The sequence below is a fragment of the Trematomus bernacchii genome, unplaced genomic scaffold (genome assembly GCF_902827165.1).
Source record: "Trematomus bernacchii unplaced genomic scaffold, fTreBer1.1, whole genome shotgun sequence".
Taxonomy (NCBI): Eukaryota; Metazoa; Chordata; class Actinopteri; order Perciformes; family Nototheniidae; genus Trematomus; species Trematomus bernacchii.
In genome coordinates, this window is record NW_022987668.1 from 2,094,876 (window position 1) to 2,116,052 (window position 21,177).

The window sequence follows — 21,177 nt, forward strand, 5'->3', positions numbered from 1 at the left end:
AGTGTGCAGGTGTGCGTCATATGAGAGGCCCCGCCTCTTACATCTTCCGCCACAGATTTGGGGAAATTGGTCCGTGCGCAAAGCATTGTGGGGATTTTAAGACCGCGGAGTCTACACATGTGCAGCCTCGATATTTCTCGCTACGAAGTACGCCGGGCTCGGTAGATTTCCAAGTATGCTGGAGATTGGAACAGTACTTCGGCGGCACTCGATGACGTAGCATGCTTGAAATAGTGGCTCTGAAGCAGCTTTACTCGCCATTGAGAAACACCCTTAGTTGTAAATCCATTAAAAGCCTCCATGTTTAATCATAATAAAACAGATTCACCGTCATCCAACTTTGACTTGAGCAGATACAAAGATTTTAATATTTAAAAAAAAGAGTTTGTATGCAGAGAGGCTGCTGACAACATGCAGGAAATAAACACGTGTTGATTCATTTGTCTATACTTGTTTTCATGAGGAGATTCAGTCAGAAGAAACATATGTTTTACGGGAGAACAAATATTAAAAGTCATTACAAAAAAATGCCTTAAAAAAAAAGGGGAATTCTTGGCTTTTGGCCGGTTGGTCATACAATTAGGAAATTATGATATGCATTTAATTTCATTGTCGTCCGTAATATCATAGCAGAAATGAAATATCTTCAAGTCAAAATTAAATCTGCAATTGATATCAATAATTTCAGATTCAAGGAATGTTTTGAATTCATAATTTTTCAAAGAGACACTGTTTGTATGAACTGCATGTGCGTCTGCAGCCATCCTGCAGTCAAAAGAATGTCGATTTAATTAATGAGCAGAATTGAAAATAAACATATTATTTGGGTTTTAAATGAAATAATGTATGTTTTCATGAAGCCACTCACTTTAAGGCAGATATCTCAATGTTTTTTAACGACACAATCACTTTTTAAATCACAATAAATGTCCTCCTCCCTCAAATTGGTGGAGCAATTACTCTCTCTGGTTTCCTTTAAATAGCTGGGATTGAACATGTAACGCTGGAATTTAATTCAACCCGTTATTTCCAATCGCCAGGAATGTTGTTTGCCCAAAAAAAGATCCTTGTGAAGTTTTCTCCTACAAAATAACCGAAATAGTCAGAAGTCGTACTGTATGAACACACTGCTTTCTTTCCGTCAGCCACACTGAGGACGCATCGTACATCCTGATAAAAAAAAAACTCAAATGAATCCAACCTCGTTCAAACCTCTTGGTCCCCTTGTCAGTAAAATAAATACCACAACACGCTCACCATCCTCTCCTAAAGACCACCTGTAATCTGACTCTTGTTTCCTCTCTGGGAGTTTAGCACTGGTGAGGGGGAGGGGGGGGGAACTTCACCTCCATCACCAAAAAGAACGTTTTTGAAGTCCTGTCGCGGCACATTTATGGTCGGTACGGTCTGTACTGCGACTGAGGGGCCAAAGGGTTGTGGCTCCCGAAGCGTAGTGGAGCTGTGGCCCCCCCGAAAGCAGTCCTGTAGCTCTGAGAGGGGGGGGGCACGCCCACGCCCAGTCCTAACCCCGCCCCGAGACCCAGCCCCACGCCGGGCCTCGCTAACCCCTGACTCAGCATCCCCGCGTAGGGAGACGCTCCGTAGGGAAGCCCCAAAACTCCGTAGGGCCCGTGGTGTCCGGGGGCCGGGAGGACCACCTGCTGAGCGTTCCTCCCCGGGGTCTCGAAGGCGAACTCTGGAGGAGGGCTGCTGGGTTTGGAGGGGGTGGAGGTCAGAGGGTCCATCCCGTGGAGAAGAGGAGGCAGAGAGGAGGAGGAGGAGGTGTAGCCTTCAGGAGGAGCAGAAGAAGAGGTGAGGGCCGACGTGAGGAGGGGCCGGCTCCAGTCGTCTTTAAAAATCTGGACGCTCAGCGTGGAGACGAGCGGGAGGAGGCGGTTGGTGACGTGAGCGAGGACCAGCTGCTCGTTGGCGTCGCGGCGGATACGGACGTGGGCGGAGCCGGCCTGAAACAGAGGGGGGAGAGGGGGAGAGAGGGGGAGAGAGTGAGCACTGGGCAAAAGAGTGGAATCTGATTCAATAATTTCTCTCCTCAATTTTGTATTGAGTAGTAAAGTGGTTATAGTAATTTACACAAAGTTCCCTATTACAATTCTGATGTGTGAAAGGAAAACTCCAACATGTGCGGACCTGATTCTGTGATATTGTCCATAGTTCATCTGAGAAAACGGCTAACGAGAGAGTGGAATATGTTGATGTAGCTTGCCAAAACACAAGCAGTTGTCAATTCATGATACTCTCGTAAGGCTTTATTGTACTTCCTAAAAGAGTCCTGCAGGAATAAGTGCGAAAACCAAGGAAGTGAGAAAGTGTTATAGCACTTTTTACTCCCTGTAAAGAAGGTGAGTTTTTTTTTAAACAAAACATGTAGGGATCATTAGTGTGTTTGCCATCGAGATTATTTTCTGCAATAATCCAAAAGGAAACGAGGGAATCACGGAGATGCTGCCTTCAGGGTCCACTACAGAAATACGTCATCCATACACCACGCTATATAAAGTATGGTAATGTTTAGAGTGCTACATCAAATAGAAGGCTTCATCACGTCCCCGCAATCAGACCCAAAAACTCTGACCAAATCACCTTTAATATAAATAAAAAATCAGTTTTTGTTCAGTGATGCTCGCCATGATGCTTCCCCTCAAACAACTTGTTCATCAGTTATCAAAATGACCTCAACAATTAGCCCCTAACTTCAAAATCTGACCTTAAAACACCAAACAGAAGCCCTCATTTTGTCCTCGTTTGCCAAATTTACCGTTCTTTTGGGAATGTGCAGACTTCAAAAGGACAGAACACAGACATACACAACCACTCACACACACACACACACATGCCTGCACACACACAGAGTCAGACAGAGTCCCCGTGGGGCAGAAGTGCAGTCACAGGGTCAAATGAGTTTGGACAGCTGCTCTGTTAGCAGTGGGCCAACAACCAACAGTTGTGTAACTGCAGCAGCATCCGTCACAACAACACGAGCTGCAGGAGGCATCGATAACATCAACATAAACAACCATCAGAGCTCGGGCGCTGCTCCACCTGCAGGCCGCGGGAGGAACAACTGATACGTGGACGTTCAATTCTTAGGCGCTGTACGGTTTTTGGATGTTTATTTTGCAGATAAACACAAAAAAAAATAAGAATAGCAACATGTTAAATGCACACATAAACCAGAGAAGGTTCAGTGTTTTGCCAAAAATACTATTTCCATTATAAGTTAACTCACAGTTTTGCAAAAGTTTGGTTTAATTAGCTAAAGTTGGAATCATTAATTTTAGGGTGAAGACTTGGTAAGGGTTAAGGTTAGGCATGTGTTGGTTAAGGTTAGGATAAGTCTCCAGGAAATGCATGCAAGTCAATGTAATGTCCCCTGAAGTGATGTATACATGGTATGAGTGTGTGGGTGTGGGTGTGTGAGTGTGTGTGTGTCCTAGCATTACTATACTTGTGGGGATCTAAATCTGTTTACACAGTCACGTGTGGGGACTCGCCTCCCTTATGGGGACATAATGGAGGTCCCCATGAGGGGAATCATTAATTTTAGGGTGAAGACTTGGTTAGGGTAAGGGTTAGGGTTAGGCATGTGTTGGTTATGGTTAAGGTTAGGACAAGTCTCCAGGAAATGCATGCAAGTCAATGTAATGTCCCCTGAAGTGATGTATACATGGTATGTGTGTGTGTGTGTGTGTGTGTGTGTGTGTGTGTGTGTGTGTGTGTGTGTGTGTGTGAATGCCAGCTGGGCTTGTTAGCAGTCGCTACAATGACGTGCAACACAGACGACGACTGGACACAGAAAACAGCAACACGAGTGTTCCTCAAAAAAAAAATGGAGAAATGGAGAGCGAGAATATCTCCGCATGAATGACTTGTTCCTTCTTTTCGTCTGAGTGAACAGATCCCTGCAGATCGTCACCACACAGACAAATAAAAGAGAGGGATGAGAGGGGAAGGAGGGAGGAGAAATCCAGACACAAATACAGAGACGAAGAAAACGAAATAACTAAGAGGAGGAATTAGGGAGATTGAGGAAGAGATGGAGGAAGAGATTTACATTGATTTTGAATAGATTCATAGCTCATTTGTTACAAAAAATTGGCTAGTGGAGCCGCGCAGATGGGGGTGCTGCAGCCCCCTCAGCACCCCCAGATCCCACGCAGCAACCAGGAAACGACACCAATAAGCCAGCTCACACTGTCCCTTCCCCACAGCAGCGAGTCGCGCAACGTCCCTCCAACACGGCACCCAGACCCCACGCAGCGTTCTCATCTGTTTGTCATTACTGGTGTCATTTTCTGGTTGCTATCAAACGCTATTGTAACACATAATCACTGATGTTCCGCTGTAACGGTGGTGGACCAATCAGAGCACACTGGGCTCACAGGGAGGGGGGGGCAGGAGCTCCAACAAGGCGTTTAGGACAGAGAGTGAATACACATACTATACAGAGATGCTGTATGAGAAACCAATGTGAGTTTGGAACATTGAACAATGTAAATCCATTCTAGTAGACCTCATCAATGGAATTATGATCAGTAGAAATGGCCATGACATGGGACCTTTAAGCTAATTAAGAAGAGCTCTCCTGTTTGTTTGTATCACAATTTACTGTACCACACGGTGCTTTACATTAACTCGCATGTTAAATCCAGATCCTTCACATTCATTTTATTTTCTAACAGCTCTTAATGGTATTTCTAAATTAGCTCTTTTTATTTTACATCAAAATTTCGCTAAAATCGACTTGTCTACTTATCACTGAAAAACTGATTCTGATCGTAAATTAAGAGCTACAAGTAAACGGTATAAAAAAATAGCCTCGTCTTAATCTTTAGTTGGGAGAAACGTACCAGAGATCCGAAGCCCACGGTCCAGAAGTGCTCGTTTCGAACCTCCAGCACGCCCTCCAGAGTCGACACCTGATTGGACAAAAAGAGGGGAGGATGTTAGGAACTGTGTCTTTATCTGGTGATAAATATATATTTCTTTATATTGCATCTATGAGCTTCATGATTGGAGACTAAAGGCTTAAAAATGTTACAATTTCACAAGAAACATTACATTAATTCCAGGGAAAACTAAAAAAATGTACACAAAAGGAAATAGAACAGATTTTAATACAACTTATTAAGATGTATTGTGTTGGTAACTAATGTACTCATCACATTAGGTGTAATATAACATGGGCCCTGACATCAGATGTATATCATACAGAGTACAGTATGTTAAAACTCACCTCTCTGAGCAGTTTGTCCAGCTGGCCGATGACGTGTGCCGGCATCGTCTGAAAATGAGGGGAACATATTAATTACCAGGCTTCCTGTCGTGTATTTAAATTGTAATGTGAAACAAAAGTCAGGTTTCTCTCACCTGCAGCAGCACTTTCCCGCTGTAGACGCTCATGGGATACATGGTGCCAAACGTCATGAGCGCGATGGCGATCGCTGACGCCGTGTCCACCGCGTTATAGTTACTGAACACACACACCAAGTCATCAATAAAACACAAATATTAAACAAATCTTTTAATCACCCTCCTTTTCAGAGATTCAAAACAATATACTTTTGCCATCCATTTCCAGAGGTGGGAAGTAGTGGAGTACAAATACTTTGTTACTGTACTTAAGTACATGTTTCTGGTATCAGTACTTTACTCCACTACTTATTTTTCTGACGACTTTTTACTTTTACTTCTTACATGTTGAACACAAATACCTGTACTTTCTACTTCTTACATTTTGAACTCGAATACCTGAACTTTCTACTTCTTACATTTTGAACACAAATACCTGTACTTTCTACTTCTCACATTTTGAACACAAATACCTGTACTTTCTACTTCTTACATTTTGGACACAAATACCTGTACTTTCTACTTCTTACATTTTGAACACAAATACCTGTACTTTCTACTTCTTACATTTTGAACACAAATACCTGTACTTTCTACTTCTTACATTTTGAACACAAATACCTGTACTTTCTACTTCTTACATTTTGAACACAAATACCTGTACTTTCTACTTCTTACATTTTGAACACAAATACCTGAACTTTCTACTTCTTACATTTTGAACACAAATACCTGTACTTTCTACTTCTTACATTTTGAACACAAATACCTGTACTTTCTACTTCTTACATTTTGAACACAAATACCTGTACTTTCTACTTCTTACATTTTGAACACAAATACCTGTACTTTCTACTTCTTACATGTTGAACACAAATACCTGTACTTTCTACTTCTTACATTTGAACCCAAATACCTGTACTTTCTACTTCTTACATGTTGAACACAAATACCTGTACGTTCTACTTCTTACATGTTGAACACAAATACCTGTACTTTCTACTTCTTACATGTTGAACACAAATACCTGAACTTTCTACTTCTTACATGTTGAACACAAATACCTGTACTTTCTACTTCTTACATGTTGAACACAAATACCTGTACTTTCTACTTCTTACATTTTCCAAACAGGCTGGTTCCTTTAGTTTGAATGTGTGTTTGGTGGCGTGATCATTATTATTTAGAGTCATTGCGTGCCTATTGATTTGAACACGATCCGTGTATCCATCATTTCCTGGTCTTCTCTAAAGAAGAGGGACCAATGAAAACGTTGTCATGTTGCCGTTGTTCAGCATGGAAACATTCATTAGCTAACAATGACATTATTGTTCTATTAATATAAAGGGAGGTCAGGTACTCTTTAAAGCAGCTGCTAGTTATGGGTACTTTTTACTGAAGTACATTTCAAAGCCCTCTTTACTTTTACTTGAGTAAAGAAGTTTAGGCAGTACTTCTACTTTCACCAGAGTATTTTTAAAAACGAGTAAAGGATGTGTGTACTTTTGCCATCTCTGTACATTTGTAATTTCCTGTCCCATCTCTGCCCACTATTCTTGCATTGGAGTTCCTTCACATCACGACACATTTGAAGTTAAGTGCAGATAAAATCCCAACAAGGATGGAAAACAAGACATCACACAGGCTAGGAAAGCAGAGGTGAATTTTGGGATACCCAGAGAGATGATTTCTTACTTGATTTCTATGAGCATGTATGTGATGCAGAGGGAAAGAGCTCCGGCCACGTTGATGAGGACGAAGGGGTTCATGCGAGGAAGAAGAACGCTGCTCAGACCTGGAATAATGCCGCACAAACTGAGGACACAAAAACAAACAGAAACAGGATTATTATGCATGATCACCTCCAGATTTGAACACTAAATTAAATCCAAATGCTCTCCAGCTTAAAGAAAAGAGAGAAATATTATTATGATCAAAAATATTTGTATTGTGTTTCGACAGTGCATAAACAGTAGGGCTGCTCGATTATGGCAAAAATCATAATCTCGATTATTTGGGTCAATAATTGATATCACGATTATTAAAAACGATTATCCATTTACTTTGAAAACATCCATTTATTGAAAAGAATATGTGAACATTATGTTTTCAACAGTTGATTACCCTGAACTTTAAGTATAATTCAACTGAAAAACCAATAATAAAAAGAATAATTAAAAAAAAAAGAAATTAAATAAATAAATAAAAATAATTGTTTTATTTCGATTATGTTGTTTTCATAATCGTTGCAAGCCAAAACCTTAATTGCGATTAAAATACGATTAATTGAGCAGCCCTAATAGACAGTGTTTGTTATTTAGAGATGGAAAGCTAAATGTATGCATACAAATGAGACAGTGGTCTGTACTGAGAATTAAGTACTGAGAAGTAATCCCCTACACAGAGAAATATATCAATAAAATGACTTTCTTAGAAACTGAAAAGTCATTTGGGACATTGTCAAAAAACGTTTCAATGAGAAGCAGAATATATCGTTACCATCGCCTTTTGGAAAATGTACCAACTTCCCCTCATGGTTCCACAGAATTGCTCCAAACATCATCCATGAAACCAGCTTATACATCATTTAAGTGGGGGCTTGTGTTTCTTGCATCAAAGTTGTTTTTGCTGTTATAAATCCACTCGGCGAGCAGGGTATCCTCTCATTAGAGTTGTAACGTTTGAAATGGGTGTTGATTCAACGTAGTAATCATTGCGGAGACTGTAGCTTGTCTTTAACTGTGGCTGTACGGTAACTCTGTTTTTCTATGAGTTCAACAAGAATGTGTAGATTTGTAGTTTCTATGTGGTCATCTCTTTCGTTCTTTTAGTTTAGAACACTTCTGTTTTCAATGCAAATGCTCGGCCAACAGTTTTGTGTATGAAATTATTTCAAGACGAAATAATGCTATATAAATGATACTCTTTGTCCACCGCAGTGTCCTCTATAGAGGCGAAGTCCCTCCCTTTCCGGGGGAGCTCCATGGGACCTTATTTCGGAAAAATTCTGTATTGAAGTCAATGGAGAGAGAAAGATTATCTTTCAATCCCGTTTGGTTGGTCCATTTAAAAGATAATTTTACAAGTCAAAAAAATTAAAATGTGTCGTAAAACTGTGAAGTAACACTTTCTTTTGTGTGAAACCGCTCAATGAACTACATCTCCCGTCTCGCACCACACACCAAGACGGCCGTCACGTTGGCACATTTCACTTCTTTCTTTCAGAATGAGGCGAAAAGTATTAAAAGAGGTGAAAATCACTCCAAGTCTGGGCATGTTGAGAGCTGTACATACACACAAGGGGAGTTAGTCGGTTCGTAAGAGCCAGCATGCGGGACCGGGATTCTGGGATTTGTAGTCTTTCTAGTTGCGTATTTTTCATAGTCTTATATTTCAACAGTTTTACGACAAACTGTGACTTTTTTGACATGGAAATTATTTTTTAAATTGACAAACATCATATGTGTAATTCGTGGCACAATTCAAACGGGATCGAGAGATAATCTTTCGCTCCCCATTGACTTCAATACATAATTTTTCCGAAATAAGGTCCCATGGGTCAGACATAGATGGGCGTGACTTCGCCTCTCTATACCACCAGAAGCAAAAATACAGACAGAAGTTGACGGACATTAAACTAAACATGTTCTCCATCTGCTCCCTCAGCCTCCAGAGCAGCGAGGACGTTGCCTCTCCTCTCTGAGCCCGCCGGCTTCTCTGTGTTTATATTGTTTTTGGGATTAGGCCTTTAACCCGATCACACCGTCATAATGGACTTTGGTGCACTTCAGCTGGAGTTGATGGGATCACTCTTGTTTTGTTTCATGTTCTGTCGGTTTAAGACTGCAGGCTAAGCTCCGACAAAACCTCCACAAACATTCTGCTTCCACAACATAAAAAAATCACTCCTGAATGACTTCTTCCATCTTAAGGTTTTGTAAAAATGCTCTAGAGTTGACGGGGGAAATGGGGAAACTCGGACGAAAATGATACCAGTGCTCAATGACCTTTGGACTGCCCCCCCTCCCTTAGGGGAATTCATCCACAAAAAACACACTGGACAAAATGTCCTCTCCATTAAAGGCAGCTCTTTGTGGAACAGCCTCCCTACTGAGATACGGGATTGTTTCACTCTCAATAGCTTCAAAGGTCAACTCAAAGAATGGTTAAGAAACAAACAGACGTGCAATCACCGCTAAATGCATTTTAACAATACAGGGTAGGGATTTCCCGATCACCTTTTTTTGCTCCCGATCCGATTCTGATCCCGATCATTTGATTTTGACAATCTGCCGATACCGATTTTTCCCGATCCGATCTTTATGCAATGCATTAAGAGAAAAAAAAGGTAACAGATAACGGCTGGTCATCCAACGCGATGAATTCAGCTATCTTGGCTGTTCTTTTTTTGGCCTTTTCACTGTTCTGGAGCAGTTTCTCTTTCCTTTTAAAAGTCTCTGAAAGTGTCGGTTATTTCAGTGCCGTTGTTGTTGGTGTTTGTTTCTCAGGTGGCGTATTAGATTGGTCGTGTTGAACGTAGCTCTGTTCTTTCCACCACGCGGAACCTCCGCCTTGCAAACATTGCATCTGGCTGTTACACTGCCTTCGCTTTCAATTTTATAATACTTCCAAACTCCTGACATTTTCTCTGTCCCGACTCCCGAGGCACCAGCTGAACGTAGCCTCTCGTTAGCTTACTGCTACTATTAGACACTGCGCCCACTGTTGCCAGATTTGAGAGAAATAAGCAACCAGGTCTATGAAAACAAGCCCAAAAGAAGCAACACATACATGATGTTGTGTAATTTTAAACCAAAACTAAGGCCTCAGGATGACTTTAAGACGTGAACATGGTCATTTTTGTTTTGTAACATTAAATAAATTACAAATATTTTATATAAAAAAATTTAAAAAAAATTCCCGATCCCCGATTTTTTTCTCCCGATTCCGATCTTTTGTAAATCACATGATCGGCTCCGATCCCCGATCACGTGATCGGATCGGGACATCTCTAATACAGGGGTAACTCATCTTGCACTTTATGTATCTCTTGTATCTCCTCTTGCACTTTATGTATCTCTTGTATCGTCTCTTGCACTTTACATGTCGTAGCTGCTACATTGTATTACCATGTCATAAATACTTGTGTATGCTGCTCTTGCTCTTTTGCACTTTTTGCATATCATGTATTTTGTTTTTGCTATGTTTGTAAAATGTAATTTTCTTAAATGTTTTATGTGAGGGACTGTTACGCTTGACACATTTTAATGTTTTAAGTGCATTGTCCCTGCCAAATAAACGATTAAATGAAATGAAATGAACTTTGTGGTGCTTGGTGGGGATGTCCCTTCTTTGTTCTAGGACTCTTAACGCAGGTCAAAGGTCAGATATACTGTATAACAACCAGCCATTTGCACAGTATTTTGTCAGTTTTTTTAAATGACATGAGCAGGAAAAGGGAAAGCTTTTTTTTTTCTGTTAGTACGCTCTACAGTGCAAATGTGTGATTTTATATTGCTTTATATTTAGCTGAAGGAAGTCAGACAGGTATTTACTTGTTAACCTTAACACATGTAAAGCAGTACAATGTGATGCAAATAAAAGATTTAAAAAAAATGTATTTAGTACGGTAGGTTTATTTTTAAACCATTTATTAACACATTTTACAGAACTATTTCTAGATCCTGTAACATCACAGTGTCAACGTGAATTAAAATGGCATACACTGTGATATTAGATTTTGGCATTATCATCAACCACTACCTACCTAACAGAAATCTGAACAGTGATGTCTATCCCATCAATACTTGCCATTTTCATAACAGAGAAAATGACATCTCTATAATATATCCTGTCTGAAAAGCTGTGCTAACCAATCAGGTACACAGGTCCCATGTCATGGCCAGTTCTACTGATCATATTTCCATTGTTGAGGTATACTAACATAGATTTATATTGTGCAATTTTCCAAACTCACATTGGTTTCTCATACAGCATCTCTGTATAGTATGTGTATTCACTCTCTGTCCTAAACGGCTTGTTGGAGCTCCTGCCCCCCCCTCCCTGTGAGCCCAGTGTGCTCTGATTGGTCGGGACGTTGCGAGGCTCGCTGCTCACTGAGCTGGCTTACTGGTGTGGTTTCCGGGTCGGCGATACAGCGAGACAGCGCGAAACTCATCCTGAGCACACACACACACTCACAGCCGAAGTAAAAACAATAAGTGTGGCTTGATATTGAGTAAGAAAAAGGTTTATAAACGCTGTGAGAATGGGTCTGCAGAGAGCATTTCTCCGCGATCTCAACTCGTCTATTACCAACCAGGGAGCTCTATGCAAGTCAATGGGACTCCCTGTTAGTTGAAAATGTACGCTAAAGGTCCTGGTGTGTGAGGAGCTCCGCGGATTGGTCCATTTTGGTTCCCGGAAGAAACAAATGGAAAAAGAGAAATGTCCAACGATATGAGTTTGAGTCTTACACCATTTTTTATTAAAGGGGACCTATCATGCAAAATGCACTTGTGTACGTCTTTTCTACATGAATATGTGTCCCCGGTGTTCCAGGGAACTCACCAAGTGTCAGAAAACACAACCCTCTCTATTTTCCTCCATACCCAAATCTCTAAAAAAGGGGCTGCAACGGATCTGATAAAAACTGATCCGGATTTGAACACTGTCCTGACGTCAGGACAGTGGCGCTACGGCTATTGGGCCAACTCCACCAATCAGGAGGAGACAGCCACGGCATTGCCGTTCAAAAGCGCTGGAGACGCTGTAGTACATATGCCAGGCCTGTAGGTGGTGCTGTTCTCACTGAATCAACCCTTGCTAAAACAGATCTAAAAAATGTCAAATTGAGCAAAATGAGGCATGGCTAAAATGCATGATCCGTTTGGTATTTTGAAAAATATGCCTTATATAGGTATGGTCCTACACTATATTATTCAAATATAGCATGATAGGTCCACTTTAAGTAAAGTATTTCTACTTTCTTGATCACCCTTTCTGAAACAAATGATGACTTTTTGTCGTCAAACATTGGGCGGATTCCCCAAACCCCTGAAAGCTCTCTGGGTAACACGCAGATTAACGGGTCAGCGAGCGCGGATCGGCCCGATGCTCCGTGTCAGTTTGAATATCCAATATGTCAAATGGCAGCGCTGTGAACACTGTGGCTGCAAGCCTCAAGGTGTGTTATGTTATAATGCTGGGAAAGATAAACAAGGATGTCAACATGGTATTAATGTCAAACCTGTCAGTCAGATTCGCATGTTCAGCACGGCTGGGGTTTAAAGTCACCAATGATGCAAAATCCACTTTTTCATGTCTCTTCTGCATCAACATGTGTCCCCTCTTCTTCATGTCTCTTCTGCATCAACATGTGTCCCCTCTTCTTCATGTCTCTTCTGCATCAACATGTGTCCCCTCTTCTTCATGTCTCTTCTACATCAACATGTGTCCCCTCTTCTTCATGTCTCTTCTACATCAACATGTGTCCCCTCTTCTTCATGTCTCTTCTGCATCAACATGTGTCCCCTCTTCTTCATGTCTCTTCTACATCAACATGTGTCCCCTCTTCTTCATGTCTCTTCTACATCAACATGTGTCCCCTCTTCTTCATGTCTCTTCTACATCAACATGTGTCCCCTCTTCTTCATGTCTCTTCTACATCAACATGTGTCCCCTCTTCTTCATGTCTCTTCTACATCAACATGTGTCCCCCTCTTCTTCATGTCTCTTCTACATCACCATGTGTCCCCTCTTCTTCATGTCTCTTCTTCATCAACATGTGTCCCCTCTTCTTCATGTCTCTTCTACATCAACATGTGTCCCCTCTTCTTCATGTCTCTTCTACATCAACATGTGTCCCCTCTTCTTCATGTCTCTTCTACATCAACATGTGTCCCCTCTTCTTCATGTCTCTTCTACATCAACATGTGTCCCCTCTTCTTCATGTCTCTTCTACATCAACATGTGTCCCCTCTTCTTCATGTCTCTTCTACATCAACATGTGTCCCCTCTGTGTAAAGAGACTCTGAAAGTTTCAGGAAAAAAGATTCTCTCTCTTTTTGTCCTGATCCATTTATATAAAAACCTGTCTGAAAATGAGCTGATCAGATTTTGGCCACTTTATGATGTCATGATTTTTTGGCTTGTGTAACCATTAGCCAATCACCAACCAAGGTAACCCCCACCCCCCCTCCCACCTTATCACCTGAATCTCCTCCTAGAGCACCATTGAGTTATTTTGAACCAAATCTCTCTCATGCGGCTTTCACACCAGCGCTTTTCCCTTTCTAGCTCCGAGCTGGAGCTTTTCTGGTTCAGCACCGGTTTCCCTTTTCTGCTCCCGCTCTGTTCACACTGCCCAGAGCTGCCGCTGCTGCGTCATGACGTCACCGTTTACATCGCTGAGTTTCTCCCCAACGGCGCTCACAACAACAACAACGGGGGACTGCGTCGGGTCGATGATCGTGTTGCTTTTAATCATACGAAGCCAGATTAAATTAAATAACGACTTCTCCAACCTTATACTTTTCTCCTGAGTGCCGTGGTTCATTGTTTATTAATGTGTTTCAGCGGCATGTACCGACCGCTGCAGTGCTGGCTGCTCTTCCACGGGACTGTATTCTCCCGTTAGCTCCGGGTTAGCTCACACGGCTCTAAAGTATTCACTGTCTGACTGTCACACAAGCAGCTGATACATATCCCCAGTTCCCCTTAAGTGAATGTGTACCAGTCTGAATTGACGCTGTTTGGCATCACAACGCTGTTATGAAAGTTTCTCTGGTATAACATGGGTGATGTTAGCATAGCAACCGAAGCTAAACTGACTACTTGCTAAGCCGTTTTCTACAGGCACTTTTTACCGGCGTATTTTTCATTATGATTCTACTTGTGATAGTCGGACATGACAACCTGTGCAGCCCATGTATTGATTCCATCCGATAGCTGCTATATTAACAAACAAAACGTCTGCCTGCTCTCCACAATGATCAATAACAGCGAACGGATGGTCAAAGTAAGGTACAAATAAACAGAATCACACGAAGCCTGGTTAGTGTTGCCTGACTTTATAAAGTGTGTTTTTTTTAATAAGTGTGTGGTTGCCTTCTAGTCACTTTGCTCAGCGCTACTGCTTGTAGGCAGGCATGACGAGACTCTTCAGTCGACCCATGGCATGTTCAGGGGAGGTGGGTTTAGTTTCCTGCACGCCTCGACGTAAGAGAGACGTAAGCGACGCCGCCTCTTAGCTCCGAAGCTCTTGCTGCTAGACTGACCATTTTTTGGAGCTGGAAGTGAACCGGATTCTGGAGCTAAGAGGCGGCGCCGCTGCGGTGTGAACAGGAAAAACCGGTACTTTTCAGGCTCTAGCTCCGAGCCGGCGCTGGAAAAGCGCCGGTGTGAAAGGGGCAATAACGATTGTTTGGCTTGTGTAACCATTAGCCAATCACCAACCAAGGTCTCGTCTTATCACCTGAATCTCCTCCTAGAGCACCATTGTGTTCTTTTTAACCAAATCTCTCTCAGAGGGGCGTGGGGAGTGGCTCCGTATTTTCATCTAAAGTAACAGACAGAGAATCAGCACTTTTGAAACAGGGCTGAAACAGAGGGGATTATGGGATGCTGCAATGATCTGTTTGGTGCCAAACACTTCAGAGACATGTTTTGTATATATCTGAGACCTATAATATATTGATGAAAAACAGTATAATAGGGGACCTTTAAGCAAAACTGAGGTTAAAATGGAAATAATTGTACTATGTTCGTTTGTCTAGCCCTAAACAAGAAATGTTGAATCAGGTTGTGATTCACCACGAGACGCTGTGTTCATATCAAACCAACAGAGTCACTCTCCGTCTCCTAAAAACTGAGAGATGAGTCACAGAAACGCAGCCTCTGGGTTTCCCTGCAGGTTTCAGATGCTTTCATTCCCTGCAGGAGAGTCTGATTATAGCAGAACATAAGGTCTCATGTTTACTCCTGCAGCCTAACATATATTTGTTATCACTTATAGCGTTCAAAGGTTGATCTGTAGCATAATCGCTCTAACACGGATAGAGACAGACTGATAGAAAGAGGGGAAATAAAGTGTCTTCCTTTGTTTCACTGAGAGGGTTATCTGTCGTGAACTTTTGGATCATTATTTATTAAATGTAACTTTATTATCACCATACCTTTTTGACCTCCTTGTATTCCTTAGAATTGTTATATTATGTTTTCCTGATACATGAGTGCAAACGTGTTTTAATGTTTGACCCTGAAGTGAATTTCTTGTTGTGTTTTAATTTGTGATGTGTCGCATGTTGTTAAAAAACCTTGAGCTGCACTTTATGTATGAAAAGTGCACATAGAGCTCTATTAACATTATTATCTTATTATGGAGAACAATCTGGTATATAGACGGATATTTAGATGTATTTAGGTATGGGCACTAAAATTACGATCAAGGTTTTAATACAAATTAAAAACAGATAGATTTCTCTTCCCTTTCTGCCACGAGCAGTTTCCTAAAATATCTGTCGCATTCTCCCCACTGGCAACTTTCACAGACCCACACAGACACACAGGCTGGTGAGGTCGAGAGCAGCAGGCTTTATATAACCCAGTTGGCCCCCAGACCATGCAGAGGTTAAGTAGGGACGGGCTGTTACAACAGAGAGGGTAACACACACGCATACAAACAAACAGACACACACACACAGAAAAATGTAAGCTTGTATAAGGGCACACAGAGCATGTCTCTCTCACAGACACACACACACACACTCAAAGACTGAAACTAGGCTGGGACGTCCTGTTCACTTCTGTCCTCTCAGCCAATCACAGCTCAGCACAACTCTCCAGGCTGTCGCCCCGAGTAACCTCCACAAACTGAGCTCTCTCTCTCTGTCTGTGTGTGTGTGTGTGTGTGTGTGTGTGTGTGTGTGTGTGTGTGTGTGTGTGTGTGTGTGTGTGTGTGTGTGTGTGTGTGTGTGTGTGATGTGGGAATACACAGTGGGATGTAATATTCATACAGTCTGCTTCAGAGTCAGAGAGCAGCAGTGAGAAATATGTAAAGGATTCCTGATATATCTTATTAATACCCATACTTACATTACATTTCTATATACAATTATTTTTATTATTATTTGGTCTTTTATTGCACAATCTTACTTTAACTTCCTACGTTTTTTATACATAGTTTAATTATTTTTTTGATATGTATCTTTTATTTTATTTCATTATAATATGGAGCAACTGTTTGAACCTCCCTTTCCCCCCTAGATAAATAAAGTAATCAGATTCTGACGTGTGGAAAGCTGAATTACTTTAATCTTTTATCACAAACATATAACTTAACTATGGTATCAGATATGTTTAGACCTTATTGGAGGAAATACAGTTTGCTTATATTAGGCGCTTTCACACCGGAGTACTTTTCCCAGGAATAGTTCCGATAGTTCCTGGGATTTTGCGTTCACCCCAAAAAGATCTGGAACTAGAACTTTTTTTGCGAACCTTTTCCCCCCTTTTTAGTCCCTGCTAGAGAGCAGGGACTAAAAAGGGGGGAAAAAGGTTCCCATTTCTGATTGGCTGGGCGAATTACAAACCACGCCCTGTAAAACTCTGAAAGGTTTTGTGAAGCCACAATTTTATTTGCTTGCATTAGCATTATTAGCATTAGCATTAGCCCCGCGCACCAACGGAGAGAGAATAACTTATGGCAACACAAAAGAAAACATGGGAGCGGTGGAGATGAGGAGGTGTCGGCGTTCTGGAGATTTACTCAGAAGGCTTCAGTAGAAGCTGCTGGGAGTCCCAGCAGCTTCTACTGAAGCCAGTCCCCAACTCCGGGGACTTCCGGCCGGGGACTTCGGGTGGCAGTATACGCCGTGAAGTTGTTTGCGGCCTGCCAGTAAACCCAAAGCAGAAGAAGAAGAAGTGACGTCAGCGGTTCATGAGAACTAAAGAGTTCTGATGAACTAAGTACGGCAAAGTACTTGGTGTGAAAGCGCCTAATGTATGTGTATGTTTGAATATTATTGGTATCTTGATTAGCCATTTAAAAATGACATTTACTACCAACTTCCAACAATATTTTAAGCTGTTGCATGATTATTTGAGGGGAAACAGAGGTTTGGAGTTCTGTTGATGAGATCAAATAAAGACCAACTGAGCATTTCGTGAATTAACGACAGCACCGACAAATGTCTTGTTTTATATTTGATTTTTTGGACTGCAGTTACTTGTAACATGTCTTTGCATATATCATATGTTAAGTATGTAATAAAGTATTTCCAAGTTTCAATCATATACATGGAGTGTAATAAGGAGTATAACCAGAAAGTCCTGCAATCATTATCAAACGCTTTCTCTCTGACTGACGTAAAATCCAGAAGGAACCAAAAACCTGACTGCGGTTCTTTGGGGAAACATTTTGCATCAAAAGCATTTAAGAGATATTGAATTCTGGTGCAAAGTATCAGCTTCTAACCACAAATATCAGATGTCCAGAGAGTCTCAGTGGTCAGACTTTTAGCTCCCTATAGACAATATTTACAGTCTCAGATCAGCTAGGAAGAATTGTTTCAAGAAAACCACTAAAAACTGGGAACCTCTACAACACACCTTAAGAAATGTCAAAGAGGTTAATATTGTACTTTATTAAACCTTTAAGATGAAAAACTCCATCGTCAGTTCAAACACTTGAAGTTGTTTTACACCTGAATCAATGTAATAATGTGTGTCTTCTAACACAAAGGAGAAACTGGAGAGAAATCCTGTCCAGAGCCAAATGTCCTGGTACCAGTCAGCTATGGATAAAGTGTAGTTTTACCAAAAGATCATCGGTAACAGGGCTGCAATAAGTGTAACCTTTAACCCCTGACCTCAGGTGAAGAGGGGGAAACTGGGCAGTGTGTGGGTGTTTCTCAATCGCGAGTAAAGCTGCTCCAGAGCCACTATTTCAAGCATACTACGTCATTGAGTGCCGCCGAAGTACTGTTCCAATCTCCAGTATACTTGGAAATCTACCGAGCCCGGCGTACTCCGTTTGGAGAAATATCGAGGCTGCACATGAGTAGACTCTGCGGTCTTAAAATCCCCACAATGCTTTGCGCACGGACCAATTTTCCCAAATCTGTGGCGGAAGATGTAAGGCGGGGCCTCTCATATGACGCACACCTGCACACTTGCTAGCGTGTTCCACACTTCGTTTTCCGAATGCCAGGAAGTATTCTTGACTCGCTTCTGAAGCAAGATGCTCGGCAGACATGTGCTACCAAGCAAGCGTACTCGCGATTGAGAAACACCCACTGTTCTCATGTCTCCCCACAATAACACTGATCTTAAAGCTGTTTCTGAGAAACTTAATCAATGAGCCAATGTTTGCTCACACTGACCTGTGACCTCAGAAGAGGCAGTATTAAGTATACTGCTTATGCACTTGAATTTAATAAAACATTTAAAACACTTTAACACCAGAGTTGTTTGTTTGTATGTGTGTGTTTATGTATGTTATGTCTAAAATATACATACATGAATACATGTATGTCACGTGACCATTCTTCATGGTCTCACGAAGCATCTTTAGGTCACCAAATCGACCATTTGAAGAGAATCAGGTACAAAAGACTTGCGCCCTTTTCACAGCGACAAGCTAGCGTTAGCTTGTTAGAAGCGAAGCATGCATTAATTAATGAAATGGCAGCAAGGCATTTTGGTTTTCTTTCCTGCAATAACTCACTGTTTTAACCAACGTGTAAGGCTAGAAACTGAGCAACACACAAACAGAACATGTTGTATTTTTGATAGAGAAAAAATGGAGGCGCTGTAATAAAATGCAAAACTTCTGTTGAGAAATGTGTGTGAGTGTGAGTTGAGTCAGTGTAAGTGGATCCTTCCTGTTCCAACCCGAGACTGAAATCTGCTGATGAATATATATATGAGAGAGAGAGAGAGAGACAGAGAGACAGAGAGACAGAGAGAGAGAGAGAGAGAGAGAGAGAGAGAGAGAGAGAGAGAGAGAGAAAGAGAGAGAGAGAGAGACAGAGACAGAGAGAGACAGAGAGACAGAGACAGAGAGAGAGACAGAGAGACAAGAGAGACAGAGAGACAGAGAGACAGAGAGACAGAGAGAGAGACACAGAGAGAGAGAGAGAGAGAGACAAGACAAGGACAAGAGACAGAGACAAAGAGACATAGAGGAGAGAGAGAGAGAGAGAGTGAAGAGAGAGAGAGAAGAGAGAGACAGAGGAGAGAGAGAGAGAGAGAAAGAGAGAGAGAGAGAGAGAGAGAGAGAGAGAGAGAGAGAGAGAGAGAGAAAGAGATGCAGATGTTCTTACCTTCGACTCAGATCTGCCACATGTTCCTGAAGCCAACTGCTGCTGGCCGCTGCACACAGACACAGAGAGAGACACACGTTTTAACACTTCAACAGTCTGACAGTGGGGTCAGGGTTATGAGTGAAACCTCCTTTACAATTGCAGAAGTTTCTCCACTTCTTTTGGTCATGCATGTGTGTGACTGGGTCTCTTTGGGTGCATAAAACGTCTGCACTCAGTGTCACATTTCTGCAAATTATTCAGTCAAGCATATTCTATTCACACATCACATAGAGCTGTCATTTTGAATTTGGGATGGCAATTTTGCATGTTACAAAAAATGAAGTCAAAACAGACTTTAGCTCTTCTTATGAATACCTTAATGATGACATCAGAAAAATATAAGATTAGGGTACATTTGTGCATCAATTCATTCATTGTTTAGTTAAAAAGTCAGAAAACTGTTATTGGCTGTCACACTTGACATCTTCAAATAACAGATTTTCTGACAAATAATCCAACACAAGATTTTAACATCTTCCCATCTGAAAGCACAACCTGAGTCACATTTTGCCTGTTAACTGAAGTTTTTTTTTTAACGTAATCAACACATTAAATAAAAGGCTAATTATTTCAGATCTATGAAACTTTCTGAAGATTACAATAAAACTTGTCAGCTTGTTGAGAATATTTTTTTGATGCATCTCTTAGACCTCTGAGCTGAGGTGAGGAGCAGAACATTTTACATTTTGAGACGAGAACAGAAACAGCTTTCTGGTTGAATGCTGCATGAAATATTAAGAGGCAGCTGTTTCATTTCACAGCTTCAACAACTCTGTCCTATACAGGGTATATGCAGGAATCCTGAAGTCAAATGTAAAACCTTTTAAGACCTTTTTTAAGACCCTTTCCATACATTTTAAGACCTCATCGCCACTTGGAGTTTTAACCGGTTACATTGGCGACACTTTACCTCACATTTACTATATACAGTATTGATTGTCCTTCCTCCTTATCTTCCAACCATTTGGACGCAGACTTGCATTTCCCCATAACGATGTTGTTTAACAACCGGCGTAAACGGACCTTTGCACGCTATCAAGCAGTGAGCGTGCGATGTCCTATTCAGATGACGTCAAATCCAACGGGATGCCATAAATAAACCACACAGAATCACACTACACACCTACGCAATGATTACATTCAGGCAGACTGTAGAATACAACCTCTTTGGACAATTTATATACTTATTGAAAACAAGCTACAAAATGTAATACCTTGGAAAATGCCCTTTAATACTTTTTAATAGCCTTCATTTTCGCTAAATTGATTACTCAACTTTTGACCCCCTGTGGACACCCTGATGTTTTAAAGTGTGGTTGTAAGTTGTGGCCTCCACTGTCATTTGTTTAAATGCATATATATTTAGATTGTTTCCAAAGCTTTACCTTGCTTTCAGACTCATTGACAAGAACAGTAATTTACCTCAGAAAACACTGCTGGT

The 21,177-nt window shown here is 41.3% G+C and overlaps 1 protein-coding gene across 1 annotated transcript in view; it reads right to left on the reverse strand.

The window, feature by feature from the left end:
- Nucleotides 1-335: 335 nt before the first annotated feature.
- The window catches only part of slc30a6 (solute carrier family 30 member 6), a gene marked incomplete in the record, with an annotated part of 33,029 nt that continues 12,187 nt past the window's right edge, over nt 336-21,177 (reverse strand). Inside the window, 6 exon segments of the mRNA XM_034135910.1 lie at nt 336-1,964; nt 4,869-4,937; nt 5,255-5,302; nt 5,389-5,491; nt 7,066-7,185; nt 19,695-19,743. Of these exon segments, the coding sequence (XP_033991801.1) occupies nt 1,392-1,964; nt 4,869-4,937; nt 5,255-5,302; nt 5,389-5,491; nt 7,066-7,185; nt 19,695-19,743 (962 nt within the window).